General features: G+C 34.7%; 1 protein-coding gene across 2 annotated transcripts; it reads left to right on the forward strand.

Moving 5' to 3' along the window:
- Nucleotides 1-425: 425 nt before the first annotated feature.
- On the forward strand, nt 426-16,957 carry LOC134840187 (uncharacterized). 2 transcript variants are annotated; one of them, XM_063855902.1, is made up of 8 exons: nt 2,840-3,061; nt 3,222-3,250; nt 6,987-7,016; nt 7,373-7,494; nt 8,367-8,559; nt 9,046-9,174; nt 14,075-14,263; nt 16,735-16,957. In XM_063855902.1, the coding sequence occupies exons 1-8, from the start codon at nt 2,985-2,987 to the stop codon at nt 16,794-16,796; spliced, it is 831 nt and encodes a 276-aa protein (XP_063711972.1). In that variant the 5' UTR covers nt 2,840-2,984; the 3' UTR covers nt 16,797-16,957. The 2 variants fall into 2 exon arrangements, with proteins under 2 accessions (XP_063711973.1, XP_063711972.1); XM_063855903.1 differs by lacking the exons at nt 2,840-3,061; nt 3,222-3,250; nt 6,987-7,016 and adding an exon at nt 426-551.
- The last annotated feature ends 2,204 nt before the right edge of the window (nt 16,958-19,161 follow it).

Consider the following 19,161-nt stretch of genomic DNA (forward strand, 5'->3'; position numbering starts at 1 on the left):
AGAATGGACACATGTTCGGGGATCGCTTAAAGAAAAAAACGATTATCGTTGAAAACTGCTAGTTTTTATTAAATAATTTTTTATTTAATAATAATTCTGACACTAAATTTTTATAAATTACAAAATTGAGCATGGAAAACAACTTACGGAATATAAATAAAATTGAACTATTGAACTATTTTAATCACATGCCATTTTTCAAGATGATGCTTTCAAAGACATATTGCTTCGAAATTGTATAATCAAGTAGTAAACTTGAAACCTACAAAAATAGAACACATTTTGTTTTTGCTTGCTGCAGACAAGAAAACAATTGTCGGTTGTTTGTACAATTTTCATTTTTTCTCTCCTCAAGCTTTAAACTTCTTTATAAAAACGTGTTTGATGTCAAAATAATTGCTCAAATTATTTTGCGAAAGCAAGTGCATTGTTATCGTGTAATAGTATTTTTCCCGTAAACAACTTCTCTTAACCGTTATTTCTGCTTCAATTCAGCTAACCTGCTCAATTTCTTGAAAGTTCAACTAAAACTGCTTCTTACTTCATTTGAGGTAATAACTAAATATATATAACTAAATGTATTTAATGAAAAAGATTTTTTTTGGATTTGTGGTTTCCATATTAACTTTTCTCGGCTGATTTTACGTTTTCTAAATGAAATTTGTATAATCTGGTATGCTTTTCAGGAGTTTTTTTCCAAAGGTTCACTTAGATTATTTTTTGATTCGAACAATTCTTATTTGATATAAACAGCTGCTAAAACTTTCATTTTTCTTGAAAATTGTAGTTTTTCTCAAAAAAAAACTGCCTGAGACCGCCCCTTCCCCTGTCTGCCTGCATAGTCCCCACAGCCTTCGAAAAATTGTTCTCGAAAATTATCAACCCACATCTTAGACGTTTGGTTCTTCAATGGAAACATTAATTGTGAGAAGCTCCCTCCTATTCTCTTTAAGCGGCTACGCGCCTTTTTTTTTAAATTTGGAATTCAGAAAAATAAATTTTAAATTTTTTGGCCAATTTTTGAATCTACGGTTAAATACTATAAATACAAGTTTTTGACGACAAATGTTGTCGAATACGCTTAATTTTCTATGACCTTCGAACATGAGTGAGTTCTAGGCTTTGGTTCTACCCATCACACAACAACCAAACTCAACACATTGTGGTAACTAGGAACATGATTTTTCTTATTGTGCTTGGAACTTCCTGTGCAAGTTTTAAAAGTTATGCTACCGTTCCTTAAAAAGTTGTATACAATTGGATATTAACTGAATCTAGTGAGTTTTTCTAGCAATTTTTCTGATAAATATTTCTAGTTAAAATTATATAGTAACATCTAATGCTTTATCATTGCGTCGGAAAACCAATAAACCAAATTCACAATTGTCTGTCGAATTGCTTTTTCACCAAAAGTCAAGATTTTTCTCTCACAAAAATAAGTAGAGAGTAGCCAATAAGCTGGGTTTTTTGAATAGCGTAAAAGTTCAATAGCACCAAAAATTTTGAAAAATGCTTAATAAAATTTTTGATAATTCACTATTGTTCCAAAGTAGTTGTTTGCATAAAAGTTTTTAATTAGGGACCGGGTTCTTACCCTTCGAGTCGTTTAGCATTTGAGCATGGCTTAGCTGCAATGTAACTGCTGAAGTGCAATAGGCCCGCGTAGCAAAAAAAACGATGAAGCAACAAATCTGCTCAAAGTGTTAAAATTTGAGTCTTTTAGGAAACTAATGAGAACAAATAGCTTCAATTTGGCACGATTATGAGTGCAGATAAATTGCCACGCAAAAATAATTCGCGTACTGAAACCAACTATCCAGTATTATTCTAGCCAGCAAAATCGCACTTTAGTCTAGTGCAAGCATACTCGCTTGGCAATCCCAAGATTTACGGGTCGATGCCCATATGCAGTCACTTTTTCCAAAACCGGTCTCAATAAAAACAAGACAGCTCGTATCAGGGCAACGCCCTCAATGTTCCAACTGTCCATAAACTGATCTCAAATAGTTTTTGGTTAATGAAATATTGACAAACTATGAGTTTTGAGCTAAATATTACGAATCAAGTATGGAAATACTAAAAGCAATTAGCCTACCTCAATTGAACTTGAAACGATTTTGTGGTGCGGGCTAATTTGCCACTCGTAAATAATGCGCGTTAAACTTTCGGAATCAAAGTATCATAGCGCTCTTAGTCGAATTAGTCTATTTGTGAGCGTTTCACATCAATCTTTGGACGAGGAAAGTCTAGTGGTGAGCGAGCCCCCTCTGAGACGACGATGATTCATGGATTGATCCCCCAAGGGAAATGTTTTTGGGAATTCGTCTGAAAAAAATCACCCCGATCATATATATTCCTCAGTTTCTTTGAAAATCGGATCAAAAACCACCTCGGGCATATATGTTCCTCACTTTTTCAAAAGTCGCAACAATAAACTTTTCGTTTTGTTTTTCCATTCATTCGACTAGTGATTGTTTGAACCGAACACTGATCATCTCGTAAACGGTGACCTGTAATGGCTTGAAATGAACACTGACCGCCACCTAGCGAGTTGGCGTAACTAACAATTTTAAGTTAATTTTCGGTTTATTGCTCAATCGATTTATTGCTCTAGCACTCTTCTCTCTATGCCAATGCCATGTTGAAAAAAAGTTGACAAACCGTATTTGAAATCAAAGACCGCACTAAAAATAAACTAAATAGGATAATCCGTTTGCGTATGCTATTCGACTAACAGGCAAATCACTACGCCCCCGTTTCAAATATAGTTTAGTTTTCAACTCCTCGCAGAGATTTACAATACAGTGGTTGTGTTCAAACTACTTACATTCAATCCGATGTTTTTCAAGTGGTATCTTGACTTTCAACACTACTTAAAGCTTGACAACGTTGTAAAACAAAGTGTTGGTTCCAATTGCATCTAGAGATCTGCTTTTTTTCATTTTCCTTTATCCTAGTTTCAGCCTCGAACGGTTTGGAAGCTAATGAATATGAAGAGTTTTGGTACTATGAAGTTTCTATCAATAGCAGTTCTGCTGCTTTTGTGTATCAAGGAAACAATGTAAGTACAGCCGATAAAATTTTTCAAGCTTTTACTATTAAAGCTGATTTTCCTTCACCCTTTCAACAAGTTTCCTGAAATATAAATTCAAAAACGCATCATTTTGAGATCTGAAACTGACAAATTTTATTGTTATCATAATTTGGTTTTGTTTTATTAGGGCGGAGGGACATCTTCCTTGTACTGAAGGTAAATAGATTTTGAATAAATAGATTAAATATGTTTGAACTATTCATTAGCAAAATTAACATACGATTCAACCGAAAGACGCAGTATTCGAGAAGAATGTTAGACAAGAGAGTTCGTTTAAACGCCGTTTGTAAGTCGCGCTCTCCTGAAAAAAGTAGCACAAAGCTATATTGTGATTAAGTGTGATCTATGATTGAGTAAGAAAGCAAATTAAATCAGCACTATAATTCTGAAAAACACTTAAATCAGCACTTAAAAAAACTTAAATCAGCACTATACATGGCAAAAAAGAACGTGGTATTATGATATGTGACATGAAGTTGAAAAAACTTTTCCGATTATTCGTATAATTAAGGAAAACTGCTATAGAAAGGGAAACCCTGCCTTGTTCCAACTGTCCTGAATGATATCTCAAGTAGTTTTTGGCCAAAAACTGATGAAAACTAAAACACAACAAAAATGAGGAAACACTCAGCAACAAATTTCACCACTCAAAATGTCAAGATCAGTCTGGTATAATTCCCAACTAGTAAAGCGGCAATTCGACCTGCTGAATCGCCTCATTTCAATTGGGATTGACTTCTTATTCGCATTATTTTTGCCGCTTACGCTACGGTTTAAAAAAAGTAGTAATTTGTGCGCATTATTTATCCCATATTGTTTGTATGGGTAATTCTCAAAAACGTATAACCCTGCACAAAAAAGCAGGTAAAACATATACTGAAATTTAGATCTAAGTATTAGACTGTACACTATATCTTCATATCCGTCAAAAATTGAGAAGTCAAAACTTGTCTGGAGAAAATTAAAACTGAGCCGAGCACAAATGTTCCGTAGTTTCGCTTTTGAAAATCAGAACAAAAAATTGAAATATTTTAAATCAGAATATCAGCCGAAATTTTAAAGCGAAAATTTTGTCTGTAGATATAGTGAAAGTTCAAAGGTGCATTTTTGTCTGCTTAAACAAGGCAATAATTGTGGGAAGCCATACCCAAATAATTGCCTGGTTAGAATTGTTGCTGTGTTTGTACACTTCGAACATTTAATTACAGATTAACAAGACTGCATGTAGTAAAGCGACACCACGAAGTATGTCCGCACTGACAAAAATGGTTTCGGATCGATCGACTTAACTTGATTTTAAATCGATTTTAAATCAATCCTAATTGATTAACAATGTACATTTACGAATTTAAAAAGATTTCAAATCGACTTAAATCGATGTTTCTTGAAAATTTTGGATAGGTTTAAGTGTCTTTAAACTCTATTTAAATCGATTTGGATGGATTTTCCGACTAACTAAAATTCGTCCAAATCTCAATTAAATCCATCCGGATCTCAATTAAATCTATTTCAAATCGATTCAAAAAGTTTTGATCGACTTCTTAAAAGTTTTGGATCGATTTGAGTGTCTAAAAATCAATTTAAATCGATTTTGGATGGATTTTCATTTTCGGACTCACTGAAATCAATTTTTTTTTTGCAAACATGGTGAAAATATTTGAGCTTGAAAATATGCATTGAAATCATTAAAAAAATCATCTTTGCAAACAGATTATGGCAAAACCCTATATAACAAATCAAGAAAATGGTCAAAACAATTCAATCCTAATTCGTTTTTGTTAGTGCGGGTATGTGATGGTGAAGTTCAAGAAATTTTGTGGTCTGTTCGTAGAATTAAACAAGACTGCTTTTTGATGGCAAAACGTTTAATGTACAAACTGTTCTGGATGGTATCGGAAGTAATTTTTGGCCAGTCGAAAAGGAAATTCAGATCAAAACAAAAATAAGAAAAATTTTTCAAATCTACCATCTAGTAACGGGGTAATATTATGCTTTTCATCTAGGGACGAGGTAAAATTACGCTCCTAGTAACGGCGCAATGAGAAATTTCAACTCGGCTCATTTCATTCGGAATTGATAACTGATTCCGAATATTTGATTCAACTTTCGAAGAAAACGGAATATTTGGGCTAGGTGTGATTTTTTTAAATCGCAGTCACTTTTAGGCGATCAAAATAAAAATTTTGAAGGTAGCAGCATTAAATAATTTGCCCCATTGAAGATATCAAATCACTGAAATTAAATTTAAAAAAATGTTTTACCTCCGATCATTTTTTGCAAAGCTTTGAGAGTTTGAAAAATGCCAATTTGGCCATGCTCTGGACAAGTTTATGCGCATTTCGAAGATTTTATCCATGATCGTGGAAGCGTAATGCGTACCATTTATTCGTGGTGAATTAACCCGCTCAAAAAAATTGTCCCAAATTGAATTGAGGCCAGCTAATTGGTCGTAATAATTTTGTGCGACTCAATTTTCTGACTTGATCTTTGATATTGTCCAAAATTTAAATTTTTTCAATGCTTTCTTTTCCCAAAAATCTTTTCGATGTGTGTTAAAAGGCAGTCAGAACATTCAGAGCTTTGCCTTGAAATAAGAGCAGTTTTGTTGCGGCTTGCATTATGTTTAAACTAAAACTGGTAGTTTGTGCTCATTAATTATCACAAATTGGAAAGACTACCATTTTCAAACGCCTTAACTTTGCAAAAACAAACAAAAATAGGTGAAACAGTTACTGAATTTTAGCTCAAGATTTCATATTGTTCCAGAATATACACAAAACTTTCTTATCCGTCGAAAATTGCTAGTTAATAAGACAAAAATTTGCCTGGAGACAGAAGCGGATCTAGGAGGGCGGGGGGGGGGGGGGGGTTAGCGGATGTTTCTTAGGGATTCGACCTCCTCACAAACCAAAGGTTCCCCTTTTGGTTGGTGTTATTTTATATCATCCATTTTCGGCCGACCAACCTTAAAATTTTTCTAAAAGTGTTTTTGGCTCCAATATTTACTAATTTTGAAGGAGAGAGCGCGCCGAGAAAAACGCCATTTTTCGGTCAAAAATTTTAGTTACTGTTTTGGCTAAAAAGTGTCCAAAAATTGTTTACATCCAAGCAACACTATAAAAGTTAAGCTATGTTTGACCTGGATAAAAAACGTGGCTCGCAATTTGATGAAATAACCGAAAAAAAAACAACAAATAATTTAGAATGCCTTTTAAATTCATCCCCCTCAACCTATGCAAATTACAAAGAGATTCACGGAAACAATCAAAAGCGAGTTTACTAGCCAAATACTGTTATTTTACAAAATGCGGTTCTCTTATCTCTAAGTGTCCAAATTTCAAGTATGTTGGTTTGTTTAAAAGTAGTAATACTTTGTATTAGAAGAAATTTTTTTTTTGAAACGCCCTGTAAATCCATGGCAACGCGGACCTAATTAAAGCATTTTGAACAATTCGTCAATACTTTCAACACAAAACGTACCTTTGATTCAGCTGCTTTACTGCGCATCGTGTTTTATCTAGAGAACTTGAAAATAGATACTTAAGTTGTACGCATCTGGAGTTTTTCGCAGATTGCTTGAGTGAGACATCACGCGACAGGTCTTACAAACCTCTGATGTTTCGCGATCTGGTGCTAATGGACTGATTAGAACAATGATAAATAAACTTTATGAACAACCAGATTGGGAAACACTTATATTTTTAAAAACTTCATAAAATCTTGAAAATGATTCTAACTTAGGAGCGGTTCAGAAAAATTCTCGGATGTGGAGGGTGTCAGGACCCAGTTTCCTATGAAACCTTATAAAATATATTATTATTTTGCATGAAGATTGTAATTGTAGGATTAATTCCAAAAGATTGATTTAAATCTATTCAAGCATATGTTACAGAATGCCTGGACGGATTTGAGAAAGTTGCAGGTGAGAACAATAACAAGTTTAAAAATTTTAGGACCAAGCCTGAAAAAACATGTTGGTTGGAAAGAAGGCGTATCATTTCACAGCTTTTTCCTGTGAAAAGTCAGCATATAATTTAGATTTCACACTTCACTTGATATTTCATAATGGGAAGTCGGCTTCCTCTTTCTTTTCCTAATCACATCACTCAACATTTTAACTTTATTCAGCAAAGCAGTGGTTGCTAAGGATGCGTATGAAACCTTTGTATATATCTTTGGATTTGGTTTATTGCTCTAATGCCAGCTGTCATTAAAATGAAACAATGTGAACAAGCAATTTGTGAAGTAAAAAGAGACATGGTGAATGAACTTTGCTAGGTCTGCCCCATTGCTACAAAATGCTGATTGAGCTGGGTCCAGTGAGTCAAGACAAGGCAGTGACTGCATGTGGGTACGAGGGAGGCTCTACTGTTGTCACTTTTGACAACAAGGGCGACGATGTAAGTTAACGAGCACCAAAGCGGCATCCGGGAAGATCTAAAGGAATCTTTGAAAAAAATCCTTGGTCGATCGGAACTTTTCCCCAGTTCAATCAAGCTAGAATTCCGAGCTCAACTGAAATACTAGAAAGATCCTTTCACATTTTTTGTTGTTCCGCAATTACTTTTGAAAAAAACGGGCCATTAAAAATTTTTAGGGATTTTTTGCGACTTTTTCTGTAGCGCGCTTCCACCTCTCAAGTTAAAATGGCACCAAAAGCTGGTCGAACTAAAATTGATGCAGTAAATTGATGGCGACGGGGGAAATTTTGGGTAGTCGAATCCCTTTTTGGTAGTTCTCCCCTCATCTTCCCTTAATCCGCCATTGCAAACAAGACTGGTTCAAATCGACCATTCATCTACTATTGTTGCTAAAAAATAGATAGATGTTTGCCAGGATATTTTTTCCTATCGTGATCAAGAGAGTCTTAGGAAAATAGACTTTGTTCTTAAGTCTGTGGCGTAGGCAGGACTGATTATTGGCCTAAGAGAGGAGGGCTGACTTTGTACAAATATAACCAAACTAGGAGATGAATTTGGGGAACCAAACTTAGGTGACCACAACTTAATTGCCCAAAGTCTCTGTATTTGTTCTAATGATGATAAAATTAAGATTTTGACGGTGAAACTTTGGATGAATTTTGATCTGTCGCTTAAAAATGTAGTGAAACTGGCTTTACCCTTATTATTCATGCTTTTTCTGTCTAATTATCATTTTGGGCTTCGCATATGAAATATTCACTTTCAAAATGGTGGAATTGTTTTTTCATAACTTTTTCAGAGACATTTTCATGTTATTTTTAATCAAAATTTGAGAGCTCTTTTTGTGATAGCAAGTGTTGCGAAACTATTTCTGGGACAAATATCAGGAGAGGATGCTCCTCAACCCTGCCTACCTGCAGCAGAGTGGCTTCTGGACTGGCTACGTGCGCTTCTTCGGCGATGTATCCAACCCCTACATCAATTTGTACACAGGCAGCCCCATGAACACGAGCTTTTTCGCCCCTAGACAACCAGATGACCGAAGTGAGTGCAAAAAAACACAGGGTTCAGTTTTCTGTTTCATAATTTATTTGTTGTTCCCGCCACTCGAAGAGTGGAAAGGAGCTTTGGACTTGGATGCTTATTTTCTAGCCCTTTTAGTCGTTATTTGGTTACTAATAAAAATTGCAAAAAATTTCTCTCAGTCTAGAGAAAAACTGGTATTAATCGAAACTTTCTGGGCCGAGAAATGGCTCATCGTGTCTCAACAAAGAGCTTTACCCACGGTAGATCTCGAAGAAACGCAGCTGTGAATCTGAACTTTTCAAAGTTGTATCTCAAAACAGTTGTAACACCATATTTTTCTTTTCGTTTCAAATATAACATGCTGCTGTAACATTGTATCCAGTTCACTCTTTAGGGGGGGGGGGATTGCACACTCAAATCCCCCTCGAGCAAACAAGCTCTCGGATGAAAAGCATTTACACTCAGCAGTGCCTCTCGATCGTTCACATTTATTCTTGTATTTAGTTCTGGGAGCGAAAGGAGGAGAGGCTTGTGTGTGCAGGAAAGAGTTCAGCATGGAGGAGCTGAGCTGGGACAGAGGCAAGGGTCTGGACGACTACACTTGCTCCTTCCCCAACTGGGTCATCTGCAGGCGTCAGTCACTTTTACTGTTCCATTATGAAGTCAGACCTTTCTATTCATAAAATAGCAAACACATAAAACCACAGTTGTCTTATGTTTTCTTATGGCACCGTGTAAATATTATCCACCCTACAACTAAATTATTCATCAATGAGGCATACATTTTGCTCCTTGGTTTCGATTGCAAAGCTTGAAGGCGTTGCATGTGTTTACTCCTAAGATCAAATAACTGCCGAGTCAGAGAAACTTTCGCTGGCGGTGTCTCACTTTTCTTGTTGCAAAATGGCTTCAGAGATGTCCTTCTTTTTTGAGCGCAATTTTTAGGCGAAAAAATGTACAATATATTTTTAATGTGTTGGTGATATACTGGTCAGAATTATAAAATTATATAGTCCATCTTGAAACGAATTCTGAGCTTGTTTATTTCTTGATTGATCGAGCAACTTTTTTAGATGTTGTTATTTGGTTTCGTCGATAAGCCCAACTCTTCAATCCATTCATTACGCTTGGCAACAACAATTTTCGTAATGTTTTGTTTCTTTTTTATACATCTTTGCCAGATTGTGATACGTTGAAATTTCTTCACTTTCATAGATTGGTAGTTTTGGTCATAAGTCAAGAAATCTACAAGTCTTAGATAATTTTCTTTAATTCTTAATTCTATCTCAAAAATGTTTAGTTCTTAATGTCGTCCTGTGTTCGTTTTTCGCTGTTCGTGGATGTCTCAACCAGGAATCGTAATTTTCGGCTCAGCCGAAATGCCAAAAAGTGCCAAAAGTATACCTGTTCGCGCCGAAAAAAGAAGATTATCACAAATGGGAAATAAAACCGCAAAGGGGGGATCTTTTCAGTTTCAAGTGAAAATTGCAATGATTTATCTAAATAAACTAGCTGGAGTGTTTGCTTTGAAATCTAGGCTAGTCTTATGTTGTTTTGCAGGCCAAGTTTTGTTTCTTACTTGATCACATTTTGAACCGTCCCCCATTTTAGAGGAGATTGTTTGCCAAACCGATGTTGGAAAACACAATGCTGGTTTAATCTCGAAAAAACTGATGATTGTCGAAAAACACTTTTTTGTTGCCAAAAACGCAGTTTTTCCGCCGGAATCGGCGGCGATAATATGCTGAAATATGCTAAAAATTACAATTCCTGGTCTCAATTGATTCCCTAATCAAACAAATCAAGTTTATGCAAAGCCCTGAATGCTCCGAAGGCCGACCTTTAGCGGGTCTCCAATAGTTTCTGATAAAAAAATTTTAATTACGAGGCAAAACTGTAGATTTTGTGTATTGTAAGCGGATACCGCACCAAAAACGCTACCTTGCTTCTTCTTTTGTTATTTCATTCTCTTTGATCGTCCCGACAAAATTTTGACATGTTTAAAGACCTGTCTCTGGATAAAATACAAATTCTGTACTGTCATTATTTCACTAGTGTACAAAATTAAGCGCAAATTCAGGATTTTACATTCTAAAATGCCTGTTTCCAAAATCCATTTTGGACACTATTTCATTCGAAATTCAGTAAACTTTTACAGTGACGAAAAGCAAATAATCAAAGCTACCATCTATAAAACTATCAAAGTTTGGTATCAAAGACTTACCAATGTAATCCGGGCCTGAAAATGCCAGTTTTCCTCATTTGCACTAAACTTTTTAATTGGCGTGAAAAAGTATGAAGCGTCCAAAATTAGTACAGTTTTCAAGCTAAATGTTTTCATTTTCTAGCTGTGAATGTTTCACGTCGTACGATGAACAATTTTTTTATTCCGCTTATTTGAGAAAGAACTCACTACGATGCAAAAATAAGTGCAGACAAGGAAAACTGGAATTTTCAGGCCCGGATTCCGTAGGTAAGTCTTTGAAACCAAATTTTGATATTTACATAGATGTTAGCTCTGATCATTTGCTCTTAGGCTAAGTAAAAATTGTACTGAATTTCGAAAAGATTGTTGTCCAAAATGGGTACTGAAAACAGGCATTTTAGAGAGTGAAATCCTGAATTTGCGCTTACTTTTGTCTTCTAGTTTAAGTATCGAGCAATCAATTTTTAGTTGCTTTAGAAAAAAATACGACCAATCAATTGAATTTCATCGTCGAATGACTGAATGGTGAAGAGTTACTCTCAAAGCTTAAAATGAAATTAATCAACAGAACAAATGTCATGTTACAGCGCCAATGATGTTGCCAGAAAATAAGTCAGACAAAATCCAGAGAAAAAATAGTATCTAAGAGCCGAATGTGCTCACTTTGTGTATTGACTTTTAAAGTCGAGCACAAAATCAGTGCTAAATTAAAACACTAGTTCAGACATGGATTTGGACTGAGCAAGAATTCGAAACATACCTCGATTACGATTGAAACCTCAAGAAACAATCAATCACAATCAGAAGAAACTTTGAGCGCGGCCGAAAAGTATCTGCAGCATAACCAAATTGTATCGTTAATTTTTGAAGCAAATGAAAAAAATAAAATTTATAAGATAGAAAAGGACAATTCAAATTATAGACTATATCTAAACAGTAGCTGCAGCATGACCAAAACATATCACTAATTTTTGCAGCAATGAAAAACATGAATTTTATAGGATGGAAAAGGACAATCAAAAAAGAAGATTATATCTAGAAAGTATTTGAAATCGGAATGACAGTAATTGTTTCATTCTGATTTAAAAAACACCAATGAACTTAAGCAAACAGTACAACTGATTTTCTTTATTTATTGGATGGATAATTAATATTGTTTGAACGTTGAATAAAGTTGAGCAGAATTCGGCACAGATTTGGGCAGAGCAAGTTCAAGCACAATTTTGTTGCTCTAGAAATTCAAAACATATTTCAAGTTGGCCGATGTGACCGCGTGATATAAACGTATAAGCAATAGTTGTTTACACTTGCTAAGCAAAGTGTATTATTATGAACTTTTTATTTTTTCAACCTTAGTTACTAACAAAAGTACTACTTTTGGTGGAAGTTTTGAATCGGTAGGCTGCGATAGCAGTCTAATATCATATGTGCTTTGAAATTTGATTAGTAAAACGCTAATACTGTGGATGCGTTTTTATTTCATCAAATCCACCAAAAAAAATTATTTGTTTCAAACAGCAGTGCCATGATAAAAATCTCAATTTCAGAAACTTTCCGATTTCAGAAAATTGTGTCAGAAAGCTGCGTTATTGGTTGCAAATGTTTGGGCATTTTAGGCATCCGAGGTAGGTAGACCCAAATTTGGTAGGTAGCAAATTCGGAACCGAAACTTAGCCGAGTTTTTGCTAATTCGAGCTTTAGTCTACTTTTTTTTAGAGCTGCTTTTTGGTCAGGCTCTCCCAAATTGTTGAGAAGCACAGCTTCACCTCTGAGATAATTTTTGCAGCTATCGCTTAGCTCTTGTTAAGAGTCAGTGAACGTATTTCAATTTCTTTCATAGGTCGTGATGATTTTTTTCAGGAAAAGTCCTAAAATTTGTTCAGGCTCAAATTTACTTTTTGCTGTTTGGTTTTTGATTTAATTTTCAGTTCATTTCATTTCCTATGTTAAATGGAAGGTTACACGCAGCTTCGCATCTGTGTTAAATATTGGATATATACAATGGGTTGAACGTCAGTACAAAGTAGAGGAAAATCAAGCACCAACTTGGTAGAGCTCTAAAAAGCACGACTTTTTGCTCTAGAAAGTCAACAAAACTGTAATAGGCCGAGGTGAATCTGGTATGTTATACAAAATGAATGACCATAGTTCTTCTTATTTTCTTATAATTAAATACAATTAAATTTTAAAACAAAATGAGCAAAGGCAAGTACAAACTTTGGCACAGCAAAATCGAGAACTGTTTTTTGTTCCAGAAAATCAAACAAAAATCTGAAATTGGCCGAGGCGACCCTGGGATTTTACTTTAAAAAATCTAAACTAAAATTTTTTTCATGGAATTTAATATCAATTGAATGACAAAACAAAAACAAGCTAAGTCAAACACAAATTTGAGTAGAGGTCGGTCAAATGCAATTTTTTGCTCTAGAAACTCAACTCAAAATTTACCTGAAATTGGCCAAGGTGACTCCAAGATTTTACCCAAAAGTATAAATTTAAGTTTCGGATAATTACTATAAATTGAACGTCGAAACAATGTCGAGCGAAATCGAGCTTAATTTTGGGTACAGCAAGGTCAAGCACACGGTTTTGCTCCAGAAATTCAAAACTAACCTGAAATTAGCCGAGGTGACCCCGAGATGTTACCCAAAAGTATAACTTTTTGAGTTTCGTGTGGTTTCGTAAATTTTAGATAATTATAAATTAAACATCGAAACAATGTCGAGCAAAGTCAAGCAGTCCAAGAGTGGGCAGAACAAGGTCAAGCAGAATTGTTTTTGCTCGAGAAATTCCAAACATACCTGAAATTAGCCGATGTGACCCCGTGAGAATACCCAAAAAGTATAAACTACAGTTTGTTTTAATTTTTCGTATAAGAAATATCAATTGACAGTTGCTTCAAAAGCGAGCATAGTCAAGCACAATTTTTTTGCTCTAGAAATTAAAAACATAGCTGAAATTGACAGAGGTGACCAAAGCATAAAACGGTTTTGACACACAAACGAAGCGATATTAATGCAAAAAATGCACATTAATGCATTTGTTCAAACTGTTCGTTCTGCGTGGTTTTTTTTTGCAAAGCTACGAAGACGGAAATTTTTCATTAACCTTCAATTGTACTGTACTCCCCTTGTGTTCACCTTTCATCAGCCAGGAAAATATTGTTCCATGTCGGTCTTAAAAAGCAAATGTGCTATCCGATGGTGGGCTTGGGCTGGCTCGAAGGGTCAGGGACGGCGTAGTGAGTATACATTTAGTTGACTTAACTATATATACTCACCATCATAAGTATTTTATCGATCAAAATATAGTCGTAATTTTGTGTAGACCGCAATGTCTATGCGCTGAACCTGGAAGCGTGGAACTCTGCGCTGATGTATGGCGTGCAGTTGCCTGAAGACGGAACCTGCAGGCTGGACTGGAAAAACCAAAACTATTATCAGCTGACCGCGATGAAGGAAAAACGACTGAGGAAGGGCTATCCAGGAGCTCAGGAGCTCGTCGACCATTACGAGGGCAAGTCATTTTAACATAACTGAGGTCTTTGCGGTCTTTTAACCCTACCCTCCACCCAATGATAAAAACTGTAAAATTGTAAACGAATTTTATTGATACTCAGAAAGGCAAGGCTTAAATCGCGAGCTTTTATATCAAGCTAGGAAAATGCAAAAATGCGAATCAAATGACAAAACAAAACGCGGTCGATATTCTTTTTATGAAAGTTCAGTGCAGAAAATGGCGGGAAAAAAGAGACAGTTTGAGGCTAAATTAGGCAAATATGCTTTGTTTAAGTATACTACAGTGGTGAGTATTGTGCGAGCTTCCCTTTTATGCGATTTGTCCTTTTATGCGAGTTTTCTTTTGTTCCGAGTTATTTTTTGTTGCGAGCTGTTGCATTTCGTCGAATCGAGATGAGAAAGCAAACTTACCTTGACAATATTTTATTTTCGTAAGTTTGCTTTCTAATCTGGATTCTGATTGTTTAATATAGTTTTTGACTACTTACTGACGAGTATGAATTCGCGATTGTCTCTTTACAAACCGCACCCCATGCGCAGAGTTTTTCAAACTTAGCTAAACGTTATTTGACCGGAAGCTTTCAACAGTGCCGGAATACATCGGTGCCCAAACTGAAAATGTGTTAAACACTGCCGAGAATTGAGGACGTTTGAAAACTTTGAGTTCTGTTTGCAAATGTGAGGCAATTTGCTCGAATACTTTTGTTTTGGAGTGGAACCGAGAAGAAATTTTGAAATTTTGATAATTATTTGTTCCGCAAATTTTATGACGCCGCTTGAATAACTATTATTTGATTAACAAGCGGCATCAATTAAAATCGCCTTTTTTGACTTTTCAACTTCCGTCAATTTGAATTAATTTAATTGTCAGTTATTTGGGAGTAAAAACGGTACTCAAAATAGTTTTGGCACTGTTAAACAACATTTTCTCTTTCGGCACTGTTGTAGTTTGGCAGTGTTGTACTGTCCCATTTGATCAGAACGTACTAGAAGAGTTAAATATATTTTAAGCAGTACAGCCAAGTTTTGCTGTAGAAATAATGCTGTAGAAATAAAACAAAAAGTATATCAAATAAACTTTTTGTTTTATTTTTCAATTTTTTAAAATTGGTACCTTTGAGGCTTTATGTTTTTTTTTCAAAGCGCCTCAGATCGGAAACCACTTGGAAACTTGAAAAAGATAATTTATAGTCAAGTGTATAATAATATCATACATTTTGTACTATTATCATCATATAATTGATTATGTTCACTTAAAGACTTATTAAAATTTTGAAGTTTTTAAAAGTTTAAAAATTATTTTTATTCAATTATAGTTGGTATAATTGATTATGACAAAATTCTTAACTGATTTTCAAACTTTTCAGAAAAAACTATAATGCATTTTCAAGTGTAAAAAAAAACAAAATAATTGCCATTGTATCGGTACATATAATTTTTGGACCAATTTAACACTCTCCCTCCTGAAGCAATTTAGGGGGAGGATGTTAACTTGGTTCAAAGCAGGACTTTCCATCAACCATGATCGAGCTTTTTACACGCAACGCTGGGCCACCATTATTCAAATTTAAATATTAAAGGAGCAACATCTTCACTTGGTCCAGTTGGGGTGAAGGATTTAAATTTGGTCGGATTTTTTTTGTGACTGAAGATGCGACCTAAGAAAATACGGGGGCGACCCAAATTTAGCAATTGATTCGACTTAAAAATAGCTTGACGCAAGGTTGACAATTGATGCAAATTAAAGAAAGACCTTCGCGACGTAAAATTGGCAAATCTGTCTGGCGCGACTTTGTTTTGTCAATTTGGAGCCAACGCGACCGAAACTTGGCAATTCAAGACCGACGCTACTGAAAAAATCACGGCGCGAACAGCGCGACATAAAAAATGTTAAAACCTCAAAATCCGCGGCGCAATTCTCAAAGTCTAAAGAGTATGCCCGCCACTTGCACGAGTTAAAAAACTTTTTCTTAAGTCGATGACCTCGATCAGAGTTTAACCTGAATTATTTATTTGAGTTTTCATGCAAAATTATAATCAAAGCAAAATGATGATCTAAAATAAAAGTTAGTTTTGGTTTGGTAACATTTTTGCAAAATATGGGAATTTAATTTATTTAATCGAGGTATTTTTCAGAAAATTTCAAATGATTATAAATGATTATTATTTGTTATAATTTCATTTTAAACGTTTTAATTTGAACATCGATCGAAATTGGAAACTTACATTTAATTATAATTTTGATAAAACTACAGTTCTAACTGTTGTAAAACTGATTACTTTCTCCTTTTACTGAGTGCGGGTGGCTTCTAAATTGATGACTTTCATAGAATAACTTTTATCATCATTATAACTTCTCGCTCAAGTGTTGCCTATAGGTTTCAATTCATTTTCGCCTGAAAATTTTTAGCAAACAGATAGAGCCCGACCTGCGATTGGATAAAACTTTGTGGTTTCCGTGTGTTTTAGAGATTCTCCGCACTGACGCCATAAAATCACCGAATTGCACCAAGCAGAATCTTGAACGTTAAAAATAGCAACACCAGGTGTAATAACTGACAGCCTCAAAAACCACTGACTCAACATTGACTTCAACTAAATATCTACCAAGCTGATTTTTAAATTATTCGGCCAAAATATCAGAAAAAAAAAGTTCTTCTCGATTTGGGATAATTTTACAAAAAAAAGCATGTCCGACAAAGTTTTTTTTAAAATTATTAGATTTTCACTATGAAATTTCTTCCGTTTTTAGCTCAATTTGCTGAAAATTATGCAAAATTGCTGTAATTTCGTGAAAACTTACTATGCGATAAGTCGCCTATTTAGCAAATTTATGGAAAATAAAAAAAAAAAAAAATAAAAAAACAATTTTTATGCCAAAATTTGAAAAGGAATTTTACTAGATAAAATGTCTGTTTTGTAGTTCGTAGCCAACAAAAAAATAAACCTCACCGGAACAATTTTTTTGTTGTAGATGCTTGTTATTTCTCAAAAATAAATGATTGACAGCTGGTTTCATTTGAAAACGTAATTGTTTTGCGTAAGTTTTGTTAAAATGGAAGAAATCAAAAACTGGGAAACTGTGGAAATTTAAGCTCGTTTTTCTTAAATTGGGTTAACATTAGACAAAAAAAAGAAAACAAAAGTTTCTCAGAGTTTTACCAAAATTAATATAGTGCAATTTTCCTCCAAAACTCTCAACCAAAATTTTACCCCAAACATGGGTCATTTTATCTTTTTCTAATTAATCAAGAGTTACGCACGAACTACCAAGTTAATTAATGAGAAAATTCTTTATCAAAAGATCAATTTTGATTGATAGCTAAAAAACGTTCAAGTCAAGTTTCAAACTTTTTACGCAAATTTTTGGAATTTTACCCTTTTAGAACTTTGCTGGGCTCTGTAAGGGGCTTTTTTGATTGAAGTTACTCATCAATTAGTCTAGTAATTTCAGCATAATTCTCGATTAATTACGATAAGCCAAAATGACCCGTTTTTGGGTTAAAATTTGGTTGAGAATTTCGGGGAAAATTGTATTATACTAATTCTGGTGAAAATCTAAGCAACTTCTGCTTTCTTTACTTTTTGTCTAATTTCAACCAATAAAGAAAAACGCGTTTGAAATTTCAAAATTTGTTCGTTTAGTCCGGATAATTTTTATCAGCATTGTACCAAAAAACTTTGATTCTAGCGCTGTTTTACTGAAATTAATCAAAAATCGAGAAAATTTACTGTTTCATCAATTATATGCGGATATTTTAAATCATTTACTGAAATAACTGTCAAGTAATCTCTTCATTAATCATGGATGCTCGGGTTAAATCAAATGATTGAATTGTCGTTGTTTTTAAAAACTTCAATGCAAGGACTGCTTCAGCCCGCTTCCCCCTAAAGCGGCCTCAGCATTGGTTTCTTCTCATGAGCATCAGTTATAGACTACATAAGTCCACCAATGAGTCCTCAATTCTAGCTCTAAATGTTTAAAGTGCGGATTAACTTGCTGCGGGTGGATGATATACCCGTAGGGAATGAGAAACTATCACAGATAAAAACTGAATCCCAACAAGGCTGCGATCATTTAGGGCAAAAACCTGAGCGCTGTGATTGTCCCTTAGCTGGCCTTGAATGGCTGTTTTTTTTTTGAACTAATATCCTTGAAAACTTGAACTTATTTGGGTTTTCCACTCACACTAACAAATATTATACAGCTAATTATAAAAATTATGAACTGAGTTGTAACAAATTAGGTTGCCTCAAATAAGTTTCGAATAAATTAGACTGCGAATAAATCGCGCTACTTTCTCGACATCATTGAAAAGTTCTTAACAGCACACATAAGTTAGTTCAAGAAGTTATCTGAATTGGCAATTTACAAGCCCCCAGAAATGAACAAAAAATCTTCGTGAAATGTCTTTTCGAATTTTCTTAAAGCAGTCAATTTATTCATTGGTGTGGATAACTTTTATGTTATAAAACTCTGATTTCGATCGACGAAACTGATCTGAATAAAAAACAAACCAACCATAATTACACTGTTACTTTCCTTGGTAGTGTAATCAAACAACGCTTTGTTATTGAGAAGGAAAGGAGACACTCCTTTTAAACATTCGTTAACTTCAATGCTAGCATATCGCCCCATATTTTATAGAATAATTGATTATCATAAAGGTCGGTCTAAAAGAAAAATCCCGCATCCAAGTTTAGGCGTAAGTAATAGATTTTTTCACAATAACAAGTAGTATAGTAAAAGTGGCTGGGAAAATGACCACTTTTAACCCCCCCCCCCTTTTTCGGTGTGCAGTTGTACTGACCACTTGTAACCCCCAAAGAGGTTAAAGCTCCTACTTTTTCGGGAACACATGTTCTAAGGGGGTTAAAATTGGTCATTTTTCGGGC

The sequence above is a fragment of the Symsagittifera roscoffensis genome, chromosome 2, assembly GCF_963678635.1.
Source record: "Symsagittifera roscoffensis chromosome 2, txSymRosc1.1, whole genome shotgun sequence".
Classification (NCBI taxonomy): domain Eukaryota; kingdom Metazoa; phylum Xenacoelomorpha; order Acoela; family Convolutidae; genus Symsagittifera; species Symsagittifera roscoffensis.

What these genes read in the sequence shown, in the direction of transcription:
- LOC134840187 (XM_063855902.1), top strand. Translation starts at nt 2,985, where the DNA reads ATGAATATGAAGAGTTTTGGTACTATGAAGTTTCTATCAATAGCAGTT. An exon ending in TTGACAACAAGGGCGACGAT is followed by an intron (nt 7,495 to 8,366) that starts GTAAGTTAACGA and finishes TTTTTGTGATAG; the next exon opens with CAAGTGTTGCGAAACTATTT. An exon ending in TAGACAACCAGATGACCGAA is followed by an intron (nt 8,560 to 9,045) that starts GTGAGTGCAAAA and finishes TCTTGTATTTAG; the next exon opens with TTCTGGGAGCGAAAGGAGGA.